The sequence below is a fragment of the Zalophus californianus genome, chromosome 6, assembly GCF_009762305.2.
Source record: "Zalophus californianus isolate mZalCal1 chromosome 6, mZalCal1.pri.v2, whole genome shotgun sequence".
In the NCBI taxonomy this organism is placed as follows: Eukaryota; Metazoa; Chordata; class Mammalia; order Carnivora; family Otariidae; genus Zalophus; species Zalophus californianus.
In genome coordinates, this window is record NC_045600.1 from 30,120,046 (window position 1) to 30,144,461 (window position 24,416).

Below are 24,416 nucleotides of genomic sequence, written 5' to 3' on the forward strand. Positions count from 1 at the left end.
TTAAAAAAGTAAGTGAACTGCCATAGATGTAACATTTAAATAGGTGTGTCCCATTATTAAACATAAATCCTAAAATAGGATTCAAATGATCCCTGCAAAAAAAGTGAGCTAATCATTTAATAATGGATTTCAATGCAACAAGTTGAATAGGTGAATAAGATTAATATTTTAGAAAAAACTTTAATACATTCTAAGTTACAACTGATTGCATGCTCAAGATTTCTATTTTTTATCTGCTTTTCTCCTAACTTCTTATCTTACAGTGTAATTTCTTCGTAAGGGAAGGAGAGAAAAGAAACTAAATGTAATATATTATGACCCATATTTTAAGAAATTCCTTTCTTAAGCTGGTAAACAAATTTTAAAACAAAAGAAAAGACGATCATCTAAAAAGATAACTTGACCTTTTCTAATTTTTCTAATAAGCTTTTTTTAATACGCTTTTTATTGATCTTGCAACGCGCGCACGTGTCCGTGTGTGTAGCACAAAATCTATAGTTAAATTTGAAATTGTGGGAAACCCCCCCCACTATAAGATCTACAGGGAATTTTTACTTAATATTTAAAATACAGAACAGCTTTTGTTTTAAGAATAATGCTTTCTTTTTTCCAGAACAATAAATTCTACCTTAAATCTTTGGAGACAAATGCACAGTGACAAATTATTTAAGCCAATATGAACAAATGTTTTCAAAATAACTTTTCCATCTCAAGGCCTAAAATCTTTAAACATAGCAAATATATGCAAGTACATACATTCTCCTAATATGACTTCACACATACCAGATATTGGATGCTCTTCTTGCTGCTGGTTCAAAATTCACAAGTGACATATCACAGCCACCAGTCTCATAAAGCGTAGAAGAGAACTTACCTAGCAAATAAATGATTTTTTTAAAAAGCCATTAGAATACTCAGAATTTTTCCATCAGGAAACACTACATTTTTCAAACTTGTTACAATTTAAGAAAATGTACTATAGACTTTTTCCAAATATTTTAATAACAATGATCTGCCTGTAATTCAGCATGACGTGAACTGAAAAGGAATGCTGAACAGTGGGGCAAAATGTCAACGTACATAATCAGGTTTTAACAGTAAGGGATTTAAGTCAGCTTTGCAATCCAGTCTCCTCTTTTCTCCTCCCAGGACATTCTCAATTGAAGCAATCACATGAATGAATTTAATGTTTAAAAGGCACCTGACCACTTTGCAAGTGGTGAATGGCCATTTGGAAAGCTGCTTAAATGTTAAGACAGCTCTGCAAGACAACAAATTTCTGAGATTACCTTCAGAGAGTTTTGGGGTTTTTTTGTTTTGTTATTTAGTTTTGCCCTTTTTGTTTATTTAAACACAGTGTAATACTTGTTTCAGGTGCAGAATTTAGTGAGTCATCACTTACATACAACACCCAGTGTTCATCACAAGTGCCCTCCTTAATACCCGTTATGTTTGTTTTTTTTAGGAAAAAAATGAAGTGTCAAAATGGATCTCTAAGGAAGTTCTATGAATGAAGTTATAATAACATTGGTGACAATTAACAATATTTAATGAGCATTACTAACTGCATGAGTCTATAAGAACTTTACGAAAAAATTTAGTAACACCATTTGCTGTAACCAAATATCTCTACAAAACCGATAAAAGGTTTAGAAATTACATTGGTTGCAAAAGAATATAGGCTTAAAAAACTCTTAAAATGAACTCTATAAGATAAAATGGTTTCTGATAGTGAAATTTTAAAAATCTGGAGACTGTGTGAAATGCATTCTTCACCGTGACAAACCCATGGTAGCCCTATCAGTGGTAAGGAGCATAAAGAAATTAATATATAAGTTTCCAGTAAGGCAATGAGACAAGGTATGTAACTGCAACCACTGGGGCCTGCTCCAGGATGCTTTTGATTATTTTCTACTGATGTTATAAATATGACAAATCTTAAGGGCAATTTCAACTACATGGTAGGGCTAAAAGATCTCTCTTAGATGACTATAATGGAAACACGGTATACAATAAAGACTTCTATTTAAGTGAAATCTTTGAAAAATAACAGTAACAGACCCCATAATATACTAATACTGTAACTAAGGGATTGCAGAACATTTCAATAATCACTTCATTCTTTAAAAGGATTAGAATCTTAAAAGTATTAAATAAGATTACTTGAATACTTTCTATGGGTCAGACAGAAGACGCAAATATTTTATTATGTTTTCTGTAGTAGCATTTTTTTTGGTCAGAATAATATATTCCTGCGACAAATGATATAAAAAGCATTCTGTGAAATGTTTTCTTCATTTGCTGTTTTTCAAGGAGGATTATTCACCATGTGGATTATCTAAAACTTTGCTTTTTACCACCCCCACATGCCACCCTCATCTTTTAGTCATGAATCATTCACTCTTAGCACCTCTAATACAAACCAGATTCATGAACTAAAATGAAATAATAAAAGCTGTCCATTTGGCTTCTTGTTAGGTGTATTACTGAAAAGCTTTTGAAGTGATAAGGTGGTTGCAGAAATTGTTAGTGAAGATAAAAATTAAAAATACGCCTGAGATTTCAAAATTATTTTTAAATTATAATTTTTTATGCTGTGTTCTTTCCTCTCTTACAATGGAAAATGAAAAATCGGCTGTGCTACAATTAGCTTACATTAATAGAAAAAAGAAACATCTGATCAAAATCAGATTGCATAAATGCAGAATAATTATAAATCCATGTAAATGACTAAATCACAGAGTAACAAAGAGCTGGCAGGGGTTGGCTACTATGTGTGAAATCCAGTAAGATCTGAATAGATAAAAACAGGTGTTTATATTACCTAATGTGTGTGTATTTTTAGAAATAACAATATTATATTCAATAGAATTTAAATTATTAGAATATATTCTAAGTAATTAAGCATTGTATCAGATTTTTAATAATAGAAGTCCTGTTTGGGGAATACTGAATATGAAAAATATTTATATGCAACTGAAATTGACTAAAGATATTCTTTCTAATATTCAAATGGAACAGTAAAAGAACATTAAGTCATTATACAACTGTATTATCTTTTATGTATAGATGTCTCCTATGAAACATGGTTGCATTTTAAATAAATAGAAACATAAAAATAAAGCATGCCCTCCAAAAAGCTCTTTAGGCAAAGAAAGCTGGAAAAACGGAGTAGTTTTATTACTATATAAATCTAGAATTCTGAATGCTTCTTTATAAACAAATGACTAACAAGTTGTAAATTTTAAAAATTTAAACGAAGCATAAAGTACATTTATGAAAAAGGAGGCTATAATTTTAACAAATGTGCAATGACTTCATCAACAGTGTTTTTTTTTTTTCCTAAGAAGCTTGTGTCTACATACTAACTTTAAGAAGATGCTCAGGTCAGAACAAGCTAACACTGTATTAAGGCTTCATACTATTTTCCTAATATAAGTCCACCAAAAGAACAGATTCTCTGTCTCCCCTTAATCTTTGGACTTGGCAACTAGTATCACTTCAAAGGAAACAAATTTTATTTAGAGGATAAACAACTCAGTTAAAATTACACTAAAAAGTGTTTAGTTTAAGGTTTCAGTGAAGAACTTAGTAATTTTTTAAGGTATAATAATCTACTAAAAGCATCTTCAAAAATAACCAAAACATAAAGAAGCATATATTAGCATTGGTTTATAAAGATTAAGAATATCCTAAATTTGTACAAATATCCTTACCATATGTAACAATTTTACATATATCTCATTTAAGATTAAAACGATAATGTAGTTATCCTTTAGGTCCAAAATAAAATGTGCCTTTAATTAATAATCCTGTTTTTACTCTGTATTAAGGAAAAGACTAAGTATTGATTTTTTCTAATTAATATAAATTGAGAAGGAGAATATGAAATGTGTCCTCACATGAATTATGATTGAAAACTAAGTCATCTCATCATATCCAACTCCCAGGACATAATTAATTATACCTAACAGAATGGCTTTGTCATGATTTTAAAAGGAAAGAGTTACTTTCTGACAAAATAAACAAGACTGGAGGCTGGAATCTCAGGCTTAATAGTATTGGCCACAAGATAGCATCTCTAGAGATAAAGGGAAAAAAAGGTACTAGTATTTCTCAGTTTTGAATGTTCAATAAATTGCCATTGCCTAAAAAATTACATTTCATTATACAAAACCATTTTTTTAGGTAGGCGAATTTCAAATAACCGTAAGTCAATAAATAAGTGATGAACAACAGGAAGACGAGTAAAATTAAGATACCGAATTAAAGAAAAGGACACTAGAGACATTTCCCTGAAGTCATGAATGATGCAGCAGACAAACTCAAAATAAACACTGGCAAGACACTGATAAAAGACATTAGAAATCAATGGGATCCTCTAACTCATCCTTTCAATAAAATTCCTTGCTACATGGCACAAACTGTATAAAGATTGCTCACTCAGCTAGTGCATTGCTCACTCACCTAATGCATTCTTGATGTTACCCATTTTACTTATGTACCTTGGAAAGAGGTAGTTACTAAGACAGATCATCTGTAGGATTTTTCTAATCCTCTCAGTTCCAACAACAAAGGAGGTGTCTTAAATTTCTTGATTTCGTTCTTTGGACCCCCTTCCCACCTCTGTTAATTCTGCATCCTCTAAGCCTAATCCTGGTACACCGTTAAACGAGTTCTTTCTTTTCTAGTATTAACTCTTAGGGTGGGCAGGCAGGGGCTACAAGAGGAAAGCCAGATACAAGGGAGGCAGCTTTATAAAGTGCTTTTTAGAAGGCTGTCAGAGGATGTGCTCACTTCAGCAGCACATATACTAGAAGGCTGCTGGAGAACCACATACTTCTACATGACTACTTAAGTACTCTACAAAAAGTGCTTATTTCTGATGTGAGGAGTATTGTGTTCACAATGCTACTTCAATGAATATATTATTATACTTTTAAGAGACAAGACCTTTAAGACTAGTCCCAGTTTCTTGGATAGCGCCACCCTTATTATCATGAATGGTACCTATGAGTCTCTGAGGAAACATGAGTTTTCACCCTGACAGAAAGGATTCATTTTATTTCTGCTTATGGGTTAATGGGCTTGTTTCTCCAGACCAGGGGTCAGCAAACTTTTTCTATAGAAGGCCAGAAAATAAATACTCTAGGCTGTGCAGGACAGATGGTCAGATGCAACAATTCAAGACTGCTATTGCAGCATGAAAGCAGCCACAGAAAACACATAACATATATTTATTTATTTTATTTCATTTTTAAAAATAAGCATCAAGCTGAAAGGATTTACCCCACCGGCCATAGTTTGCCAACCCCTGCCCTGGACCAAAAGCCTTAGGCTTCTAAAACCTTTTTAACTATTGTACTACCATGATAATCAAGTCACTATGCTACTTGTACTTAAAAGTTTCAATACTGAGAACCAGTCCTTCTTCCTGGAATGTTCAACACCGTGCTAGGTTTTTCAAACAGGAGAATAATAAGGAAAAGAGCAGGTATGAGAAGAAAGAGCCTTTGAGGACTGGTAAGGAAAGACAGAGGTCTCTACAGCTTGGCAACAGTAAAATAGATTTGCGGATATATTTTACTGACATGGCCATTGTCCTCTAGTTCTGACTCAACACCACATGCCTTAATTCATTAAGTCTCCACTCTCACTACCTAATCCCCAGGATCAGGTGAACCTTCCAAAAGTGAATGTACAAGTTCATATTCTGCTATGATTTCATCATCTGCTCACATTTTCTTTCAAAGGGATGTCTTCCTTATCTTGGTAAAATCTACAACATGACAACGATACTGACAACATTATAAATGATCAGGTAAACAAAAAGGCAAGACACAGAATTGGAGAAAATATTTGTAATTTGTATCTGACAAATTATATCTAAAATATAAAAAAAAACCTCACACCTCAATAATAACCCAATTTTAAAAGTGAGCAAAAGATCTGGACACACGTCACAAAGGAAGACTTATATATAACTAATTAACACATCAAAAGATGCCCATCATCCTTACTCGTAAGAGAAATGCAAATTTAAGCCACAGTAAGATACAACCATTGGGGCCAAAATTTTAAAGGCCAACAATAACAAACTGGGACAAGAATGGGAACAAGCGCAATTCGCATACACTGCTGGTGAGAATGTAAAATCACTTTTGAAAACAGTTAAGTTTTATTAACGATGGCCTGGAAACAACACAAACATCTAGCAGATGAATGGCTACACAATATACATATATTATACAATGGAATAATAGTCAGCACAAAAAAAGAATAAACTAACCCATGCACAACGATGAACTCAAAAGCATCACATTAGGTGCAAAAGGCCGTATTATGACTGCATTTAAATGAACTCCTAGAAGAGGGAAAACCATAATGATATAAAGTACACAGCAGCTGCCTGTGGTGGAGGCAGAGGACACATGGACTGCAATGGAGGCAACAATAAATCTTTTGAAGATGATGGAAATGTTCTGTATCTCCATTGTAGTATTTCAAAGGTGTGCACATCTATTACAACTTATCCAATTGTACATGTTAAATGGATGCAATTTATCATACCTAAATTATAGATCAATAAAATTGATTTAGAAACGAAGAAAAAATGACCGGTCAGGTAACAGTCTCAGTAGATGGATGAGTATGAGACAGCACATAGTCAGTGGAATTACTACAAAATACAAATCAAGATTTTGGAGAGAGTGATATTTGTTGTTTTGTTTTTGCATTTCATTTTTAAAAATACCATGCGTCATCAGATTCAAAAGTAGTATATAAAACAAAGAAGTTCCCCACTCCCTAGAGACTGCCACTGTGTTCTCCTGAATAATTTTTATGTACATTTGTCCTAAGACAATTAGAACCCTCTCCTCACACACATTTTCTAAAATTTACTTCTTTTGCTTACTAACTAGCTTAACTTTTCATGTCAATAATAAAGATGCATCAAGTTCTAAATATGATACTATGTTTATGTACTATTGTTTCTTTTAGGGGTTCTCTAACAGACATTTATTTATTTTTTTAAAGATTTCATTTAGATTGTTTTTCAAAATTACAAACAATGCTACAATGAATATCCATGTACATATATCTTTGCCAGTTTGTAAAATCTATAGATTAAAAGCCATCGACATTTTTGGTCTATAGTTCTAAACTGCCCTCCAAAAGCATTCAATCTTCAGACCCTTTCCAATAATAGACATACTACACATTCAAAGATGAAAAAGATCTCAACCTTGTTTTTAACTTGCAATTTAAAAAATTATGAGTTGGGCGCCTGGGTGGCTCAGTTGGTTAAGTGACTGCCTTCGGCTCAGGTCACGATCCTGGAGTCCCAGGATCGAGTCCCGCATCGGGCTCCCTGCTCAGCGGGGAGTCTGCTTCTCCCTCTGACCTTCTTCCCTCTCATGCTCTCTCTCTACCATTCTCTCTCTCTCAATAAATAAATAAAAAAATCTTTAAAAAAAATAAAAATAAATAAAAATAAAAAATTATGAGTAAAGCTGAACTGTTTGCCTATGATTGCAAACCACCTGTATTTTTTTAAACTCTCAACTTTTCTAGTTATTAATCTTTATCTTACTGATTTGAAGTGTTTATTGTGGCAAAGACTGATGACTGACCTCCAGTATTCATCCTTTCCTTTTCCTTTCCATAATATGACATTCCCCTCACTGAATCTCAGCTGGGCCTGTGTCCACCTAATTAGAGACATTTCCTAGCTAGCCTCTCCTGCAGCTAGAAGTTGCCATGTGACTATGTATGGACCCACAGGAGGTGAGAGAAAGTGACAGGCACATGTCTCAAGTCACAATGTGAAAGATATGGGCTAACTGTCCTTATGTTTTTTAGCAACACTTCTCTTCCTGTTTTTCAGATAAATGTCAACAACTGGAGTAGTCACCATGGACCAGCAGGGAAGCCACATGTGGAAGAAACCAGAACCAACCCATCTGCTGGGGACAGCTCCCATTAAACTGTTTGAGAGACATGTAAACTTCTCTTTTATTTCAGTCACTGATTGGCGAGGGGCTGGGGCGGCAGGGGAGGGGATCCTCCAATGAAGAATCCAACCTGTATTTCAGTTAATGCATACATTAACCAAATTTAACTTAGGATCTTAAAAATGTTAATGTTAGAAAGTGATAATCTAGTCTAGTACTTCAGTGAATTCTTTACAACAGAGACAAGCAAGAAACAAATTGGATATCTCAACCAGTCCCTGTTATCTTGTGCAAAATTCCTAGAGCAGTTCAGGCATCCAAAACTTTTAAAAATAATATACTAGAAGTCTTTCCACAGTAACAGCAATAAACTTCTGAGCACTGTCCAGGGGATAAGGTTAGAGCAGATAAAGTTTATCTAGGTTTATGTTTCATTTATAATATTTGGAGAGATAAAACATACACTATCAAATCCTGCCAGATAAAGTGTAAACTGGGACAAGCTTCCATAAAGCAACTGACAGTATATGTCAAAGCCCCAAAAATGTTTATTCCCCTGGATGATTCCCTTCAAAATATTTATTCTAAGGAAATAACCACAGCTGTACTGAAAGGTTTATGTAAAGGATGTTCAGCACAGTGTTTACTACAATAGGAAATATCATGAATCAACCTGAAGACTAACAATGGGGTTAACTGGTTAAATAAACTATGATTAAATAATGTTAATAACAATGATTATTAACATTAATAGCAATTATTATTTACGTAATTGACTTCTTATTGCCAGCAATTATTCTAATTGCTTTGCACATTTTAATAGATATAATAATCCTCACTAAAAACCTGTTAAGTATTATTATTACTGAGCCTTTGATAAATGAGGAAACTGATGCACAGGGAGAGAAAATAACTTGACCAAGGTAACACAGCTAGTAAGTAGCAGAGCGTGGACTAGAAGCCATGAAGTCTGACTCTAGAGTCTATTATGCTATACTGCCTTTCATGGAGATTTAAGAGATAAAATAACATGCCATCACCTACAAACAACTTAAAGAACAATAACATGAGTAAATAACACACGTGCTAAGTGAAAAAAGCAAGATACAAAGCTCATATGGTAACACAAAAGTCACGCATCATGATCCCAATTCCGTCTCAGAAAAGTATATAAATGTATGCATTAAAAAAGACAGGAAGGAAAATTCATAAAATTTCAATAGTGAATATCTCTAAGTGATGAAATTACAGATGACTTTTCATTATATTTTTGAGTATTTCTAAACCTGTATTTCTGTTATAAGAATGAGAAAAGCACATTCTAATTTTATCAAAAGGAAGAATATATCCCCAAACCCATTAATATTTCCTTTTAGCTATAACAAAGGACATTTACTGCTTCAAAAGAAATAAACATTTACTTTCATTTGTATATACTTTGTGTTGCCGCCCCAAATAAAATAGAATATTTTTATGTATTCAAAAATAACAATAAAGAATAAAGGACAAGATCAAAGTTGCTGCAAAAAGAATCTAACTTTTCGTTTAGATGAATAAAAATTATCTGCCATAACATAGGGCACTGAAGTATAGACTCAGATCCCTTATACCCTCTTAACTCTGTATTTATAGTAACAAGGAAGTGCCTATAATGTAGCACAAAATGCTAAGAATAGTACATAATATATATAACCTTTTTAAACACCAAGACTAACTCTAATAAAAATCTGAAAGTACCTAAGCCCCTGCTCCTTAAAGTAAAAAATTTAAAAGCCTCCAAATCATATTTCTGCTTAATAATGCAGAGCTGTTATAAACCGCTTAATAAAAAGGGTAATAGGGTACTGCCCGATTTAAGACTTTTTCTAGAGCTGACCACATTTTCGAGTTAATAAGTTCTGTAGTAAAGCAGATTATCTCAAAGAATACCTTCTTTGTCAATCTTGCATAGCAATGAAACAAAAGAAAACCTTAGAAAAAAATCAATTCACACATCACTTTTTAAACCTCTAATGCATTAATGAAATTAAGAAAGTCTTAAATTGATCAGAGGAATACCATCTGATATTTACATATTTTATATTTTAAACATAGATATAAACTTGTCCTCATTTCTTGTCTATAACAGTTTATCTTTTACATGGAAATTTTATGTAATTTTATATATACTTTTTCAAAACCATTCCTCACCACTGACCACCAATTTCATACACAGAAAAAAAACACACGTAAGTTTTCCTGCTTTACCAGACCTTATCTAGAACATTTCCTCTGAGATGAGCTACATACTAAGAGTTTAATTATCAACTATACAGGCATTACATCAATTTATTAGTCTTAATTTACAAGAGGAAGCTGAGATTAACATAAAAACTAAGAAGCGATTGCCAAGTTTTATAGAAAAAGCCTAACAGATCTAAGAACTTTAAGGCTACCCAGATTCAGTCTCCCGGGTGACTCATCTGGGCACTAAGCACAGCTTGTTTTATTAAGTATAACTGCATAAATTCAGAATATAGTAGGAAATCAACTGCAAACAAATGAGTCCACTAAAAGACTGATGAAAAGGAAATTAACCTTTAAGATGTGGTTAAAAAAAATATGTTACACTGAAAGACTTGAGAAATTCTTAGATAGTAATTGCCTTTTTAAAGATGTTAACTTCAAAACTTATCTATCACTTATATCATTTGAACCTTTTCTTTTTGCATGAAGTCTATAAATGAGAAAATCACCCCAATTTTTCCAACCAGGTTCTAAGTTATATACTTATAATTCAGTTTTTTAAAATTAACTATGATTAACAATTATGCCTGCTGAGTATGTACGATGAAAATATTTTCTTCAGCTGAAAAAGCTACTAATAAAATCCATAAAACAGCATCTTCAGTGAATTTTTCCACCATGTCTAATGTTACCTGGTAACCTTGAAATGCTAGTTAAAATTCAACAGAGAAATAAGGTTTCTCAGGGTTTAATATAGGAAATGGATGTGGTTATCTAGTATGACACCACAAAGTAAAGATGGAGAAACAGTTAAGAAAACTACCTAGGCTTAGAATTAAACAGTGCCTGGTTGCAAGTTTCCTTTAATCCAAAAAAGCTATACCTTTGCTTAAACAACCAATTATAATCTATACATGTGTACAGATGCAAACATTTATATACACTCAAACATACACATGTATGAATGTGTGTATATATATATGAATGTTTTATATAAATGTATTATGTATATATATACATTTTCACATGTATAGATTTGTACATTTAAAAAATTTTCATCTGAAGAAGCTAAATTTAGAAACAATCCTTTTTAAATATTCCATACTTTTAGGGAATATCATGACTAACTTTATTAAGATTTTATTTATTTATTTGAGAAAGAGAATGAGAGAGAGAGCATGAGCAGGGTGAGGGGCAGAAGGAGAAGCAGACTCCCCACTGGGCAGGGAGCCTGATGCAGGGCTCGTGCCGGGACTCCAGGAATATGACATGAGCAGAAGGCAGACGCTTAACCAACTGAGCTACCCAGGCGCCCCAATATCATGACTAACTTTAACATCTGAGTATCCAAATTCATTTACCCAAAATAATCTTACCACTGTTAATTATAATCATGTAGAAATTAAACCATGCAACAAAAATATTCTAGTGGAATATATTATAAAAATCAGTGTCTCTACAATTCCTTTAAGTTCAACTGCAGCCCGTTTTCAGGATCTTTTTTTGCCAACTTCATTTGATATGGAACAGGTATATACTGTCCACCGTTGCTTGGTTTGTGCTCATTATCACAATACATTCAATTTGGCAGCATCCAGCTACCACAGGTCAATAACTAGCTACCAGAAGGCAGGTAAGAAAAAAATCCATATTTCAAGACAACATCCTGAATATTCACCCACAGATGCTAATGTCACCTCCAGACTTCATCTTCAGAACTGTGTAGAGAATTCATATGTACCTATTTTCAATAATCTGCAGTGGATTGAAGATGAGATTTTACAATGAAGGTTCTCTTACCAAGTTTTTCAAGTAAATTAGGTTTTTATAGAGGAAAATCATCTACTGCATCATTTTATGCTCCATTTGACAGAAGTCTAAAAATCCAAAACAGATAAAAATTAAGCCTTTTATTTTAGCAAATCTGCTACCACAGACCCAATGGGCAATGGTGACGGTCACTGTAATTTTATATGCACAAACTGACAAATCCTCTGTTCCAAAGACTTTGGGGGTTATGAGAGAAATAGTGATAGAAAGACATTAACTGAATATATTTACAACTAAAAAAAGTATCAATATTTTAACTCTAAGCAAGTAACTAAACTGAGGACCCTCCTAATAAACTCCCTTGCTTTTCCAAATTACAAACGCAAACACAAAAGCACTCTAAAATTTAAATGTTTTATTGTCTTCTCTTTTTATTTTGAAATCACTATATATGCTAATGTTATAAATATCTTAGTGACCATTTTCAAGTTACTCTAAGATTTGCTAAAGATAATTATTGTCATCAATATGCATATTTAATACTTGTTAACTCTCTGGAACTAATAAGGATTTTTACAAAATGAGAAGTCAACAAATAGCACATGAAACTGGACACCTTACACCACACATCCTTCTAGCCAAAGTGTCAAGTGGATTATCATCTTTATAAATGAAACACAGTTATAAACATGGATTAACAAAATCACGGTGAGCAAATGTAATGCTTTCAACTGTGTTTTTTAATAAAATTTTCTTCATTGTATTAACTTAAATTGTTATTAATCTGCATTCTGAACACAAGAAAGATGGATTATATAGAGAAGCAGAAGACCAAAGCAGTAATAAATACTGTCTTTAAGGTACAGAACAGGTATTTGAGTGGATATTAGTAACTTATATTTATAGATGTATTAAAAGGAAAAAGAAAAAACTTGATGAAGTTATTGATATTAGTGTAGAGCCATGGCACCCTCAGAGTACTGCATTTAGGATTATAGTAAGTCTATTTCAGGTGACAGATATTGAAGTGAAATATAGAATACCCAAAAGAAAGATTCTGTAGTAATACACCATTAGAAAGTATTTATGCTTTTCATGAAGCACATGCAGTGAATTCAAAGAAATCAAGGTTTAATCAAAATAACTTTTAAAACATCAACATTTCCCCTCATGGTGTAAGTGCCAAGGAATAACAGAATTGCCCGAATCATTATAAGAGAACGCTAAAGCATGAACATTTATTAATACTTTTTTAACTACCTATCAATAATAGACATGCTAAAAAAAAATGCAGAATAAATGTTGAGAGAAAAACAGAAAATGGAAAAGCAAGTCAGATTTTCCTCACACACTGGACATATCCTATAAAAAGTGCTCTTATGCATAGTTCCAAATGAAGCTATCTCACAAAAGAAGCGCAATCATTGTTACCCATTATGTGCTGCATTATAGTTTTGTTATCACCAAGATTACATAAGGCCTGCATACCAAGTTCATCGTGCAAACTGCTGCCGCCTACAGCAGATGCATTGTCATGTGAGGCTTCTAAGTGGATACTCCCATTTCTCACCAGCAAGGACGCACTAGCACTGAGCACTGCAGCCTGGGAAGGGGGGCGGGACTGGACTTTGACCTGGGCTGTGGACTGCTGGCCTTGCTGACCATCTTGAAGGCTAGGAAAAAAGATGGATTGGGGAGACATTACAGGGAAGAAAAGAAAAAACAATAGCTAGAATGAAGTCAACATAGAAAACTATTTCGAAATGTAACCTGATTTTTTCAGTGTAACCTAAGAAAGAGCTAACAAACTTTGTAAAATATACAGATTATAATGGTGTCTTAAATCTTCTGGTCCTTAGAACATAGTGATGAACACAGCAAACGTTTAATGTATATATAAGCTAATCAATCTGTGACTTTTTCCCACTGCAAGCCAACAAAATTCTAGTACAAGGACAAAGAAAGCAGCAAAGAAACACAAGCACATTAAATCTATGTGGGTTGTAGCTGGTTCCCAACAGATAAATCCTCTTGTTCAGTTTAAATATGCACTTTTATTTATAACCTTTATAATAATTCTAGAATTGTGCTTTCAAATATTCCGGCATCTCAAATTCACAAGAAAACAAAGTTTTTATGCACTTGAAAACTAAAGAAATCTTTATCAAATGCAACCAAGGTGACAATTTTGAATCAAAAGAAAATCACAAACTAGTGTAAGAGAAACAGAGTAACAAACACCAACTCAACCAAGTGAAATACAAATGATGCTGGGATGCTGGAAGTGTGATTAATTTATAAAGTTTTTTTTTTTCTATGAAACGCCTACATATTTTTTAAAGAAGGCCACAGGCTCTATATACATGTTACTGCCTTCTCCAATCCATTTCATTGTTTCATTAACAAGGACCCATCATTTTAGAAAATCTTAAAAGTAATTTGGAAACCAGTAATTTCTCAAGGGATATTACAGTCTTTTTAAAATCTTAACAGATTTTTAAAATACTTGGTATTTTATTAGAAGTTTGTCATTTATTAAATTTATAAAAATCACCTAAATATCTAAAAATCTATAATTAAGAAAGTATTATATTCTTAACTCATTTTATATTTTAGATGTTTATTTTAAAATACTATGAATTTTAATGTTCTTAGTATAAAACTCAAATTTAAAGTGATGAAACTCATGGAAATATTTTCAGTATAATTATTATATGTCATTCTCTACATGATACTCAAAGTAACTCTGCATTTTGTTATTAAATTAGACCTTTTAGGAAAAAAAAAAAGAAAATGCTGCTTAAGATGGCCTCATTCAGTTATTTTATCATTTTCTTGAGTATCAACTTCTTTTTAATGTTTTGAATTCAATGCATTGGTTTCTGTGATGCCTATAAAACAAACTCATCTGCACAGACTATGAAAAGAGCTGTAATGTGAAGTAACCATGAATAAAAGACTACATAGAAAATATTGCTTATGTTGCTTAAGCTTGTGGTTATAGCAACAGAATCCACTCTGGAATTACACTGTCTGATATGGTAACCACATGTGACCACCTCAACTTAAATTTTAGTTCCTCAGTCCCACTAAGCACATTGCAAGTGCTCAACAGCCACATAAAATAGCTAGCAGCTATCATAGCTAAAAGCTACCAGAGAGCAGCTAGTAACAAGTGCCCACCACATTGGACAGTGTGAATTAGATAGGTATTTCCACCACCACAGAACGTTCTATTACCCATCACTACCTGAACATTCACATTTCAGGCTTCTTTTAGAGCCAAAGAAAAGTATACACTCTAAGTAGAGCACGGGAATGTATAGAACACATGAAAAAAACCAAGTCCACACAATGTTGACTTGTCGATGCTTACTTGCATTATTTTTTTAAGTCATAACTATGAAAGTATTCATTTAATAACTTCTTTGGAGCAGAATCTCTGTACAATCAACATAAATCAAGGGATGATCTTGGGAACTAATATAATCAAATATGGCTGTATCTTCCAAATATACATAGTAAGTCTGTTACTCTTCCTCAAAATCTATCTAAAGGTATTCACAAACCTTACAAAAATGACCAAATTTCACAAGGGGGAAAATTCTGAGAAATAAAATGTTTTAAGTAGTTCAAGTATTAGGTCCCTTCTGATTTGAAAGACATTAAGAATTTTATACAATAAGTACTCAACAAATTTTTCTATCCTTTTTTGTTTTCACTTAAAGTCAAAAAGGTGCTATATGACAGTTAGATGTATTTTAATGTGAACACATTTGAGAATACAGTAATCCTCAACATATCCAAATATACAAAAAGGTTTTTAAAATATCAGGCAATGCATGGAAATCAATTCCAGAATAAGAGAAACCAAGGAAACAAGTGAAAATCTATCTGGCCGTCAAGTTTTGAACATCAAAAGCTAGTCATAAATGTTATGTCCCTTCAATTCCTGTTTTCAGAATCCTTCAACAAAAAAGCCTGTCATTTCTGCAGAAGTTGGTAGGAAAACTACTCCTGGTGGGTTGTACTTTACCTAACTAATAATTGACAGGAACTAATATTTTTTAAAGTACCAATTATCTATCTATCAAAACTACCAGTTTGAGAAAAGGTAGAAACTATTTTACAACATAGAAAAGGAAAGGTAGAAATTTAGGTCTAATTATTGGCTATCAATAGCATCACTGACATGCAATCTTACCAATTAACATTTCCAATTTAAACAGCAGAAAAAAATAGCTGGTCTTGGTCTTTCCTTCCTCTGTACTACTTATTTAGTATTTGGCACACTCTGTCTTATATTGTTGTTTTTGTATGTGTCTCCACAACTAAGAAATAAACCCTAAGAGTATGATTGCATTATTCTTATGAATCTCCAGATTCCAGAGAACACTTAAAAGATTGTTTTAAACACAGTACACAAACAACAAATATTTGGTGGATTTATTCCTGAGCACCACAAAATGATCCCTATGAATTTCTAACCATGGACTGTTGTAACCACTATGACCTTATTTGATTACAGATCTTTCAATCTTGTAATACTTAAAAAAATAAACATAGGAATACAATAAAGCTTTTTTCCCTTTCCCAAAATGTACTAATTTCTTTTCATTCCAGTCCATTAACTACAGTACTAAAAGATATATTTGGGTTGATAAAACCAGATAAATATGGAACTCTTAAAATTTATGATTCACTCACAATCCTTGGAGACACATTTTATCAAGTTGCTTTTGATTGTCAAATACTTAAACTATTCATTAAAGTTTAAAATAAGTTAGTACATTTTACTGGTATTTACATAACTGTAATTAAATTATTATCACTCCTATTCCATTTCCTTTGGACAAATAAGTTTTTCAAGTTTTCCATGACCATGCCATCCATATTTAAAGATGAGATTATTATGTAACTCAAGCTGAGAATTTACTACCTGAATTTTTTTGCAATTAAAAAAAGATTTTATCAAATTGGTGTTTCTCTTAATTCCTCTAAGCTAAATTTTATCTTATTTCATCCATAATGAAGTCAGCCTATTTAAGATACATGCAAACTTTATACTGGAAATATCCTGGAACCATAATAAAATCTACATGCTGACTACTAGACTGCTTTAGAAAACTTCTAACGTGAGCCCTTTACAAATAAGCTTCATACCATATCCTCAGTTGACTGGTGATATATTTAAAATCCTATAAAATTCTACATAATTGGCTAGAGTTAGAAGATAGTTCTTTAATATTCCACCAGGCAAAGAAAAAAAGTAATTTGTCTGCATTTGTTTGGTGAGTGGGATCCAGCAGGCTCATTTGTGGCAAAGAATAAAAGATTTGTAAAGACTAAAAGGAGAAAGTTAAAAAAAAAGGATTAAGAAATATCAATATGGAGTAAGAAAGCAAACATGGCTATGGCCAAGTATTATTCAAGGGGCAAAATGAAGCGGTTAGAAAAAAACAAAACAAAAAGTAAACTGAAATGCTGAGCTCTTTCTGCAGGTTGGGACTAGACCCCCCAATCCAGCTGCAGAAGGAAAAATTACTTCAAGGAGCAAAGGAAAAGAGGTGAAGGGCATGTAGAGGAGGAGGGTCCACAAAAAGCAACAGTGCTCAGATATCTAGACCAGATGTTTTTCTAACTGGTGCCTTCCCATTTTTATATTTTAAATGTTGGTTTAACTAATCCACACTACTTTTTACAGAATTATGTATTACTGCAGGATTAATTAGGAACATGACCAACAAAAGATGAAGTTCCTGATTATAATGTAAAATGCAGAAAAGTAAGCAAGTCTTAAATCCCAGGGGAATATAAAAGTAAACATTTTGTTACTCTCAAGAACAAGATTTTACCAAGGGAAGGGGTTTGGCTCTTCTAATCTATTGTGCATTCAACAGCAGTTATGTCATCAAATGCTCTTCCTTTTGAATTTCAAATTAAAATGTAGGAAAATAATTTGGTAATGGTGTTTTTCAACACAGAGATTAATAAAAGTATATGGTATAATATATGCACTGCTTAAGCAAGCACATGTAAAACATTTTGTCCGTATGTGTATTTGTAAAATAAAGGACAATCTTTTGTCTCATAAGACACACTTGAGAACAAAACACTAAAATTTTAATGGAAAACTATTCCCAATATTATAAATAGATGTTTTCTTAATTAGGAGTATTGGGAAAAGTAAAAATGTTTTTCTTCAGTGCTATATAGAAGTTGAGAAATTCAACATAGATATATGCAAATATATACATTTATACCCACTTGACCATACTTTACCATAAGTGGAATATTTTAGTTCCTTGTCATTTACCAGGTCCTAGTGATTATGAAATAAAGGACACCAATTTTTAAGCAATACAAAATACATATTTTAGTGAAATAAAATAATCAAGCTGGCTTATCAAGCTGAGGCCAGTTATCCGTGTTCCTCAACAAGCTCACTGCTCAATCCATATTTATTCCTATTAAATTGTCCAGACGCTAGGGAAAAGATGCTGCATTAATATTAATTTGGAGTAGGAAAAAAAATGAAAAGCTGACTTAAGGCCTCTAAAGTAATTCTGCTATTTAAAATCGGCTAAACCAATATGATCATTTTGTTGGAATAGTGCAACATAAGGCATGCATAATGCAACAGGCTCATGGTGACATGCAGAGAAAGCTCCAAGAACTTAGAACTACAGGAGAGAAACCGGAGGGAAGAGAACAAGCTATCTGAATGCTTTCTTGGGACTGACAGAACAGGTCAGAAGGTGTGTTACATGCATGCTAAGCTTGGTGGAATTTTAAAATACCATACCTTAGGGGTGATCCGATGAGCAATGCGGGAGGGGTAGGGTTACTCCCTGCATTGTGCCGGCGCCGCACTGCCTGGCGCCTAAATGTGCTGCGTTCACGGCGGAATGACACTGTCTCCTCGCTGGCCTGCGCCGCTGCATCAAGACAGACTTAGGTCAAATCAGAGCCTAGGTCACAGATGGAAACAGCAGCGGAGCCTGCCTCTCCCCTGACTTCCCACCCTCAAAGGTAAAGGGAACTCGTCTAGTTGAGCCAGAGTTTCCACACAGATGCTGTTCATCTATTGTATAAAGGAATACACAAAACGTACGTGTCACTTATTTAAAGAGAATTGTTTCTTTAAAAATGCTTTTACTATATCTGGCCTCACTATCTACTCTTCAATCTCAATTCCCTATTTTAATATCTCTGTTGCTTCAAATCTTTTTCTAAAAGCCTCAATTTAGTCCCATAATCCTATATTCCCCACCTTTAAGTCAACCCAAATGTACAGTATTTGTTAGTTCCAACTGACAGGAATGGGGCATTACTTTCTCACTTTCAAGAGGACAGTACAAGCAAGCAATAATAATACTTCCTTTTTGATGCTGAGGAGTAAGGCGGTCCTTTATCCCACACTGCCGTATGCCACAACTTTGGCAGCTTTTTAAATGTTTAATTCAAGACAGCATGGATATATCTTAACAGTAAGGTAGTCTGCTCCCATCAAACTGTCGTCACCTCTAAGCCCCAGCACAGGTCCCCTCAACATTAGGAAGCAAGTATCAGCAAGATGACAAGTACAGAAGCCCACAGTTTAATCCAAAAGCAATAAAGTAACTAAAACCAAATATACAACAATGACAGAATCACAATGGCTTATTAGAATTATGTAACATTTTATAAAACCATTCTAATGGACTGATTTCAGTTTCTAAAACAAAATGCAAAATGATGCTTATTATCCTGAATTTAAAACAACTGTTTCCTAGTGATCTAAATATTCTAGGAATGATCTTGACTATGACAAAGTGTATTTTCATACCAAATATGAATAAAGACAAAACAACTTAGTATAACAGCATTCTTTCCAAACACTTTTTTTCTATTCAGTATAAAAAGGATTACAAATCCAAGAATGTTGTATTCAGATTTCAGTTCTGTTGCAAACTTTCTGGACATTTTAAAAGCATAGTTACTAATTCTCAAATCATTCTGCTTAGCAATATACATTTCCACCAATGTGAATACTGATTTTAATAAAGTATGCTTTTTAATATTTACATTTTTTATCCCTTCCCCAGACTGCACCAGTGAACATTCTTTATGTAATGAATCTATTATGATTAGGAATGTACGCACTACCTCCAGAAGGCATAGTGTTTCTGTGTAGGCACTGTTTTCTTTTATTGCAGGAATGACAAGCACAGTTACTGCACCCATTCGGCAAGCTTCTGCCAGTAAGTAGTAGAAGTCACAAATTACAGGACACTTACTTACATATTTTATTTTTCAGCTCATACACTACAGTGACATTCTAAAGTTAGGCAACTAAATAAGAATTAGGCTTTGGGGCTTTGGCTCCAAATCGGACTTGACCCAGTGAGCTAGTATTTCTTTCCTTTTCTTTTTTTTTTCTCTCCAGTTTTACTGAGATATAATGAAAATTCCTTTAAATGTGAAAAAGGTTACTTGTGAGAGCTCACACATGCAAAAATTATATATGACCTGTGAGAACAAATGATCATTAGACCTGGTCATCTAGAACTGTGCTGTTCAACATGGTAGCCACCAGCCATATGTGGCTATTTAAACTTAAATTAATTAAAATTAAATTAAATTAAAAATTCAGTTTATCAGATTCATGAACCACACGCAAGTGCTAAGTACCTGCCTAGTGGCTACCATTATTGGGGCAATACAAATAGAGAATATTTCCAACATCACAGTTAGTTGTATTGGACAGTGCTGATCTAGAAATTCAAGGACGCCTTCCCGTCACCACAATCTACAAAGCATATTGTATGCTTAGCCTACTCTTGACAACTGTGACCTCAATAAAAGGAAACTGCAACCAGCACCGTCACAAAGGAGAAAACATACTAGCAGGGCAGTCATTGGATAAAGGATAAAACAAAGCACACAAGCTACTTGCAGGAAGACATGCAAACTTAGATAAGTGACTGGTATTCCTATTAGTGGCTCTTAGACATCAGCAAGGTTAACTCAGGTTATGGAATTTAAAATTACTCTTTCAAAACTCAAGACATTTTGTGACCTTATACTGAAGATTTCTATTCTAGTGTAACAAACTACTGCTCAATTTATAGGTCCATTAACTTCATTAAGGAACTTAGACACATTCTCTCTAGTTTTAGATACCTAGTTTAGATAATTTTATTCTTTATCTAAGATATAATTTATGAAGAATAATTTAATCCATGAAATGTACTAAAATTACTCTGAAGGACATACTTACAATCATTGAATACTATGAAAAAAAGAAGGGAAATAGGAAACCGTTTTCTTTACTATCTTCTTTCTACTGAAGACTTAATGGTGTGAATTTTAAGTAAAAGCCAGTTATTCCATAACACCAAGATGAAAACACAAACTACAGTGTCCATTTATAGTCAAAATGTTCCTTGGCTTCTTCACAAAACAATTTTCTTTTGTTTTTTTTTTTTTGCTACTATCACACCATTTATATTTTGTCATCTGCAAAAGAACTACATAATACTACTTACTCTCTTAACCAAATAGTTTTGGAAACACTTCAAGATGAAAGTTCAGACATCTACTGAACAATGTATTAAGATGGAGTTATGATTATTGCCTATGTTGTCCTTGTAATATTTAGGGTATAAATATCAAATGCTAAAAGAATTTTCAATGTTTACTATAACAACTACTTTAACAGCAGCTAGGATCACACATTCAACTGAAAACACTATGCCATAGTTTATGGTCACAACAAATAAGACTAAGCCATGCCCCCTGAGGAATGTACTACTTATACCGAACATCTCTATTTAGAATAGGATCCAGAAGGGGTCCAGTTCTACTAGTGCCAAGGAAAGAAAAGTGTCTTTACAGCTTAAAATATATTTGCTCTAAGCATATTCTTAAAAATAATTTCCTGTAAGAAAAGTGTCTTTAAAGCTTAAAATAATTTGCTGTAAGCACAGTCACATAAGTTAAAGTCACTTGATGAAAATTCACTTCTACAACTCAATTTAACAAACTCTTTTTGAATCCTTTAAATTTATAAGAGAAAGAAAAAGCACCTTCGAACTAGGGAACCAGACAGGAGGGATAAAACACATTAAAACTTGGTTCTGAAGTTGACATTTTGACATTGCTTAAAGCCTAGTACCTCCTGGCAAAATAATGAAATTAACTAGAATAGTAAGAGCATGAAATACAAATAGTGAAAATTTAACACTCTGGGTACAACTAAATTTAAAACATGTGTAGGTAAAGGAGAAAAAAGAAACACAAACATTTATTTAACTGATTAAAAAACCATAAATAACAAGACAGCTTTAAAAAGACTTTCAAGGACATATATTTAGACAATTGCGAGTCTTTTAACGTATACTTTTAAAATCACAAATCATTTCTTTGTGTTAGAAAACTTCAAGAAACTGAATTACAAGCACAAGTTTAAGAGAGAACGTTGGATCATTTAGCTCTTTACTTTTGAGGAAGTAAAATAATCATTTGATTAAGTTTAAACATTTACTGGGGGCCTAAGGGCTATTCATGTACAAGGCAAAGGGATCCTAAGATCTTTTAGACAGTTGTGTCATCTGATCTATTCCTAAAGATCAAATAAAAAACACAATACATACCTCCCACTTCAGGAGTTACTTCCCATTTACCTAAATGAGTTAAGTAAGGACAATTCCCTAAATTCTGTATTGAATTGTTTTAGTGCAACTATTTATTTTTATACTGGGGATACTGAAACAATAGACTATCAGTTTGTTTTACCCTGTGAATGAAAACAGGAAAAGTATTAAAGGCAACAAGTACTTTCAGGATGGCGGGGAGGTACAAAAGAGCAAAATGTTGGGAGGTAGGAGGTGAGGGTTATCCATATTCTATCTCAAACACTGGAAAGTTGTACGCATAACTATGTACAGAAAAAGACACCACTTGAAAACATGTCAATCATATAGCTGTGCAAGGGTTCAAACGTAGTACGTTCTGTCTAGTTGCTGTATATACAGTCATGTCTGGCCTCTTATGATAGCTGAGTTGCTATTAAATGAATACAAATTTAGACAAAACTACTCAAGAAAGGTGTTATTTTCAGTGGGGAGTGTTTATTATAGGAAAAAGTAAATTTGGGACAATTGTGAAAATAAAGTTAGATTTTGGTACCTCAAACAGATTAGAAGCAAAATGGTATTAGGAAATGAGACTTTGGGGGAGGAGCAAGATGGCGGAGGAGTAGGAGACCTAAATTTCGTCCGGTCCCAGGAATTCAGCTAGATAGGGATCAAACCAGTCTGCACACCTACAAACTCAACAGGAGATCGAAGAAAAGGAAATGAGAATTTAAAGAGAGACAAAAATATAAACAAGTATATATACATCTTGGAAAAATAAAATATATACGCAGACATCCTGAAATACACTGAAATATTCTTTAAGATAAAACTATTTTACTTAAGAATATAAAGTTACTACATGAAGAAATACACATTCAAATGACTACAAAAAAAATTTTTCAAAAAAATAGTTAAGTCTAGGCATGAAACCCGTTTGATCTAAACATCTTTTCCCCTTCTTACTTTCCATGTCAGCCAAGGATGATGCTGACACCAGCATGCCAAGATTTTGTTCTAAAATAAAAACAAATATTCATCAGTGTCATTTTCTGGGAGGCTAAAGAACACTGAGAATCTAATGCACAACCTCAAAGCATTCATTCCGAATTAAAACAATTTCAAACTGCAAACACATTTTAAAGGACTACTTTACTTTTTGACAAGTAAGCCAACAAACAGCAACCAACGACAAAGGATTAGCTGAGTCAGAGAGATTTGCATGTCCTATTGATATCTTCCACAATCCCAGGCAGCCAACAAATATAGGTGGGTAGACAAAATGCTTTCAAGAAATCAAACCATACTCTGGAGTCGTGATACACACACAACAGTTCCTAAAAGCCACAGTTTCAGGATCACTTACCTTCAGAGGTGACTCCTAGTGTTTTTTAATCCTTTGTAAATGGGATGAAAGATATAGACCCTCTCCCAGAAAACTGCACTCAAACTATTTTGCATATATTTTCAGAGATGCACCTAAGAAGGGGTCATTAGTGAAGAATATATATTTGAAGTGACATCTATTTGAAGAGGGAACTTTCCTTAACAAATGATTAAAAGGCATCAGTGTCTTAGTTTTCATAATAAACCTACCATTTACAGAGCACTTTTACAAATCTAAGTTCACGAGAGTCTGACAGTTACGGTGACACAGACCTAGACAGTTATTATTCCTGTTTTACAACTGAGGAAACTGAGGCACAGATTTACTGACTTGCCTAGAGTATCCAGTTAGTAATTAGAGATGGGATTAAAATGTAACTGTTTGATTCCTTATCCAGAACTTTTCTGCTACTAGAAAGAAAAATACCATACTAGAAAGAAAAATACCATACTAGAAAGA

At 33.2% G+C, this 24,416-nt stretch overlaps 1 protein-coding gene across 6 annotated transcripts in view; it reads right to left on the minus strand.

The window, feature by feature from the left end:
• PCNX1 (pecanex 1) overlaps nucleotides 1–24,416 on the minus strand; it is a 152,613-nt gene that overhangs the window by 63,625 nt on the left and 64,572 nt on the right. For 4 of the 6 annotated variants that reach the window (XM_027572187.2, XM_027572186.2, XM_027572190.2 and 1 more), the window contains 3 exons: nucleotides 18,757–18,889; nucleotides 13,440–13,624; nucleotides 784–874 (listed from right to left, as the gene is read on the minus strand). In XM_027572187.2, coding sequence (XP_027427988.1) covers nucleotides 784–874; nucleotides 13,440–13,624; nucleotides 18,757–18,889 — 409 coding nt within the window. The remainder of the gene's footprint in view (nucleotides 1–783; nucleotides 875–13,439; nucleotides 13,625–18,756; nucleotides 18,890–24,416) is intronic. The other 2 variants (XM_027572189.2, XM_027572188.2) reach the window with 1 other exon arrangement.